This window comes from Phyllostomus hastatus, unplaced genomic scaffold (assembly GCF_019186645.2).
Source record: "Phyllostomus hastatus isolate PE091 unplaced genomic scaffold, TTU_PhHast_1.1 phas_scaffold_93, whole genome shotgun sequence".
In the NCBI taxonomy this organism is placed as follows: Eukaryota; Metazoa; Chordata; class Mammalia; order Chiroptera; family Phyllostomidae; genus Phyllostomus; species Phyllostomus hastatus.
Genome location: NW_025334042.1, coordinates 46,577,710 through 46,583,807, shown reverse-complemented (window position 1 = coordinate 46,583,807; position 6,098 = coordinate 46,577,710). Strand labels below are relative to the sequence as shown.

Below are 6,098 nucleotides of genomic sequence, written 5' to 3'. Positions count from 1 at the left end.
CTATTCCAATGTTTTCCTTTTAATTTATTTTTTTGTTTTTGTGTTAGTCTGTTTGGGCTGCCATAACAAAATACCACAAATGGTGACTTAACACAAATTTATTTCCTAATGGTTCTGAAGGATGGAAGTGCAAAATCAAGGGGCCATCGGGGTTGGTTTCTGGAGAGGCTTCTCTTCCTGGCTTGCAGATCTCTGCCTTCTCACTTCGTCTTCACATGGTCTTTCCTCTGAGACTCAGTGTATCTTCCTCTTCTAAAATGGACACCAATCCTATTGAATTAGGACTCACACTTATGACTTCATTTAACCTTTACTGCCTCCTTAAAGGCCCCATCTCCAAATATAGTTACCTTGGGGTTAGAATTTCAATGTGTGAATTGGGGTGGGGAGCACAATTTAGTCCATAACAGTATTACTGAAGTAGATCTATTAGCAGCATTTTCAGTGAGGACATGTGTTGTAGAAAATAGCTCAATTCTTTTTTATTTTGAAATGATACAATTTAGTTCAGAATAAATGTTTAGCCAAAACATTGGAATTATAGTTATAGCCAGAAGGTATGGAGACTTCTCTTTCTGGCACTAGAACCCTGGTCTGGGGGAACTGATGTTGGGCTGGGGGTGCAGATGTTGGTCAGGGACCCCTCACTCTTCAGGGGTACCTCTGCAGGGCCAAAAGAAATATACTTCCTATTTTTATTGGCCACATGTAGGTGTGAGACCAGCCCATTATGTGTCATGCCTCTGCCCCTCCTACTATTACCAAAACCAGCCAGTGAGAGTTCTACTGCTGGCTGCCAAACAGGCAAAAATTCTGAAGACAGAGTTCGGTGGAAAGAAAAAGGAACCTTTTATTTAATGACCATAGAACTTGAAATAAAGGCAGTTTTGTACCTCAAAGATCGTTCCTTCTAAAATATCCAAAGAAAAATAACCCTGCCACCCTCTGCCAGGTCAGGCCAATACTAGGCTGCTCCAGAAATTCCTTTGTAGCCCAACACCTGTGTCTTACATACCCCTTTCTGCTGAGTCATAGTGCATTGCCCCGGTTGCAGGGCAACGCAATTATGTGTGGTTGTTGGTGCCTCCAAACCCTCCCCCCATTTCCAGGGAGGTCCCCTTGTTACACAAACAGTGGCTTCAAACAGTGGCAATTGATGTGGCTTCATCTTTAAATCCGTAATTGTAGGACTTCCATTCAACTAGATTTCAGATTGTTCTGCATGAGGGTTTTTCTGTAGTTTAGTTGTAATTTTGAAATGGTTCTGGGAGGATTTCAGTACCCCATTAACTTTCACCACCATCTGGTCATAAGTTCTCATGTTCTCATGGTTTTTACTTTATTATTTTTTTATCTTCACATGGAAGCATTTTTTCATTATCTTTAGAGACAGAGGAAGAAAGAGAGAAAAAAACACTGATGCCACTCACACCTGGACCAGGGATGGAACACACAATCTAGGTACTATGTGCCCTTACCAGGAATCAAACCCTCACCCTTTCCATTACAGGACAATGCTCCAGCCAACTGAGCCACACTGGCCAGGGCCTCACGTGTGAATTTTAAAAGCTGACACTCTTGTGCTGACTTTGACAGCATATACACTAAAAGCTCATTCTATTGTCTGTTGCAGATAGAAAACAATATCATCTGCATGTAATGATTATTTTACTTCTTTTTAATTATCTATAATTATGTGTTGGCTTGTTTTATGAAATGGCTCAAATTTTTAAAATATGAAGTACCTGTGCTATTAACTGGCACCTTTATTTAAAAATGGAGAGTATCACCAATAAATATAATACTGCCTTAAACTTTGGGGTAAATACTTTTAAAAATCATCTTAAAAAATCATTCTCTCCTAACTTTTTGTGAATGGTACTCTAATAAAACCTGAATAAAAACATGAAATGTATTTTGTTAGTTTAGACTGACCATATATTTCCCTTTTCTTAATCAATTAAAACAATAATACATGTTAATCATGGTACATAAAGCAATGGCATGTGTTCTGGCCCATACATTCTAGATTCAGTAAATTATCATATACATATTCACATTTATATAATCTAATATTGCAACCATCAAAAAAAATTAAAATTTAGAAAGCAGCTACAAAGAGAGATGATCTCCAAGTGTAGAAAATCAACCTGAATAACATGAGAAATTTTATCAAAAAACTTATGTGCCAAAAGACAATTGATTAAGAATTCATGGTGGAATAAAATTTGTCCAAAATGAACATCCCCACTTATGGTTTAGAACTGAATATCGTTACCATACAAAAGATTAGAGTTCCCAACACTGAAATCTAAACACACTGGGGTGCAAATTACCAGTTAAGAATAACAATGATTTCCTGAAAGAAGTTATCAGTTCTTAAAAATTCATATATATATAGCTCCTAAATTCTTCAACTGGAACATGATAACATAGAATATGTATATGAAATACACATGGCTTTATAATTCTGAGGAATTTCAATATTTTTATAATTATATTATCTGAAATAATTATATTAATCATCTGAAGATTATTAAGAATAACTTATTTCTAGTTTTCTCATATCTTTCATATACCCATATGTTCATATACTTTTATGCGATACACTTAGGTAAGAATTTTCTAGGTAAAACTTTGAACATTTTTCAATTACGTACTCTATGATAACACCAGTAAGAGATATAAAATGTTACAGGCTCCATCACTTTGTTTCTGCTAGAACACAAATCATTCCCCTCTTATTGATCTGTGGTATTGAAGGTTTCCTTTCTTTCAGCCAGCATCTCAGCTGACATAAAACTGAAAGACAGTTCTGATTTAGCTTCTTGTTTCCCCAAATTAGGATAAATGAATGGTTTGAAGGATAGAGAATTGCAAGAACTTGGCCACACTGCAAGACTGGGTCATTATGAAGACTATCAAAACTCCAAACTGAGATGACTAGAGTCAGGAAGTAAATGAGAAACAACGAAAGAAAGGAGATGACAGTTTGCATGGCTCTTACGTGGACCTTGGTGCTGGCATCTTGGGATCCTTTGCCACTGAGCTGCATCTTCTTGAGATGTTTCCACAGGGAAAAGAGTAACAACAGTAAAGCCATCAGGGACATGGTAAATGGTATGAAATTTGCAAGTGTGAATGCAGTCATATTTGAAAGATGTACAATGTCCTGCAACTTGGTCTTCCAAGTGAGGTTTCCTTCATAAGTATTCATCTGCATTTTGTCATCTAAGCTCACCACTGCAAGATGGAAAACCAAGAAGACCAAAGAGCCCAACAGTATCGTGAGAACTCCTCTTCTAGCTTTCCATTTTAGGTGAAGAAAGAAGAGGCTGGAGAAATTGGCTATCTTGAGGAAATAAAGTAAGCTGAGGCTAGTACCAAACCAGAGGCTAAAATGGTTGCTTACTGTCCGGGCAATATGAACAACAGTTCTTACTCCTGAACTATAGAAAGCTGGATTAAATACATTTGCATGCCAATCTAATACTAATACCCAGAGCAAAGCAATCCTGGAGACTGCTAGGGCAGTGAGGATTTGATCAGCAGAGGAGAGCTTTCGTTTCTTGGTCCAATCAATGCCATTCACCAGGGCTATGAAGACATTGGCAAAATTTCCTAGAACAAATTCTGCTATCATTAGGGTAGAAAGAATGCTCTGTAATAAACTTATCATGTCTAGAAATAAAAGGGCCAAGTCTAATACCCTGGCCTTTATTCTTTTAATACTCTGACCTTAAGTTCTGTTTGACCTTGATCTTGAATGTGCATATAACTCTTGTTTCTATTAAATTCTATGTCTAATGTCAAGCAGAAAAGTATAGTATGTTAATTGAAGGGCTCAATGCTTTCTTCATAAAAACATTGTTATGACCCAAACAGCTCAAATTAACTCCTACTCATATACTTTATGTCCTTGCTGTTGGCTGGAATATTTCATAACTGATGTGAAATCTCATTTGCTCATATGCAAATATAGAGTTATTACCTTTCAATGTTTTGCAATGTTTTTTGTTTAACCTGTCCACAATTTGTGTTCATCGACTTTGTCAATAGTGAAATTTAATAACCCAGTACATTGACTATATAGTGAATGCTAAATTGTTCAAAAATTTTTGGCCATCAGTAGAATCATCATCACTATGAATTTTGTCATTTTTATTGAACATATTGGGTGACATTGGTTAACAAAATTATATTGGTTTCAGAAGTACAATTCTATAATACATCATCTGTATATTGTACTGTGTATCCACCACTTAAAGTCAAGTCTCCTTTGGTCACCATTTATCCACCCTCTTGGGTTTTAGTTTTTAATGTCAGATTTATGAAGAAAGAATCCAAGCTTTTCCTATTAAAGCATCAAGGTCTTATTGAGTACCCCAGAAAGGCCAATGCCCACTAAGATCTGGTTGCTGATAACTAACTTTTACATATAATTTTATTGTTTGTCAATGCATAAGCACACAAACACACACACACTGCACACATGTCACCCATGGAAGAATTCTTGTCCCATAGTGTTCAGAAAGGAAAATGAGCCTCAATCAGGTCATTGAGGTGAAAATAATATCTTTTATTTCATTCAGGGCTTTCAGCCTATTATTAATAGATAGCAAATAAATCTTTCACGTCAGGGCTTTGATGAAGTTTCTCTTTTGAGTCTATTTAATATTTAAATATTAATTATTGAATTAAATTGTTCAGAAATCTTAAAAATATTACTTAGAAAATGCAAAAGAGCATATGGTTTCCATTGAAAGATAGAGTTCTCAGTACACAAAAATTCAGTTTTAATTACTGCTTAACTCATTTAAGATTACTTAATATATTAAGGTTAATAAATGTGAAAATCAATCACTACCCTATTTTATTGATTCAGTTTTTACAATATAATTGTTTTTAGAGGATGATCTTAGAGCTGGACTGCCATGACAGAAAGCCCAGGTGCTCTGCTCTGTGTACCTCTGATCTTGGACTCTCCTTTACAACCACTCTCTGTCAGTGTAATCATCAGTAAAATATCAGATAACCATGACAAGCTTCCCGTGGTGTTTGTGACGAGGAATAATACTGTCTGAGTAGTGGGCTCTCAGTTGGGCCTGTCTGGTACAGACAACGGGCACAGAGGATTGCTACTCATTTGATGCTGTGATATTTGGTTCTTCAAAGTTAATCTGGGAGAACTTCCACTTATGAATATGACATTGAAGTAGAAAAAGGTGAGATTTCCCCCTGCAAAAACCATGATAAATAGACAAATTATGTTTTAACTGCACCACAAAGCTGAGTAAAGAAGGAGGACCAATGAACTAAACTCCAGGTAAAAGGAGAGTCTTTAGATAAACAGACAATCTGTATATTCAATGGATCACTATCAATATCAGAAAGCTATTTTTCAGAAAATGAAACTATTTCTAAAGTATTTATGGAAATTCAAAATAGTTACAATAGCCAAAAGAAATTTTGAAAGAGAACAAAGATGGAGAATTACAGTTCCTAATTTTAAAGCTTGTTACAAAGCTACATTAATCAGGAGAGTGTACTACTTAAATAACAATAGGTATATATGTCAGCAAATTTCAATGTTTTTTATCTCATGGCACACAAGAGTAATTACTAAAATTCAGTGGCACAACAAAAAAACAGTTTTTCTTGCTGATGAAAAATAGGCAACATTTTGATTCATTTATATTGGACAGCTGTTGTGTTGTGTGTTGTCACCTTTTTATTGACAATCTAATGAAAGAGAGGTCAGTGGCAATGACTAAATCATTAGGTATTGCATGTTTTAAAAATTCTTGCAGCATACTGGTTGAAAATCACTGATGTATATCAGTGTGACATGACTGAAGTTCAGATGTTACCACTTACCATCATGGTCAGATGATTTTTAAAAAAGTATTATGTCAATTCAATGTGGAAATATATTTTTTTAAACAAATGATGCTGGAAAAATTGAATATCCACATACATAAAGTTGAATTGAGTCCCTTACTTTATACCATACACAACAATTATGTTTAACTTTGCCAGAGACCTACATGAAAGAGCTAAACCAATAAAACTTTTAGAATAAAACCTAGAAGAAAAGT

General features: G+C 35.4%; 1 protein-coding gene across 1 annotated transcript; it reads right to left on the bottom strand.

The window, feature by feature from the left end:
• Nucleotides 1–2,704: 2,704 nt before the first annotated feature.
• LOC123813096 (putative taste receptor type 2 member 33) lies at nucleotides 2,705–3,679 on the bottom strand. The gene has a single exon (XM_045830136.1). It carries the CDS (start codon nucleotides 3,677–3,679, stop codon nucleotides 2,705–2,707), a length of 975 nt encoding a protein of 324 aa, XP_045686092.1.
• Nucleotides 3,680–6,098: the final 2,419 nt, after the last annotated feature.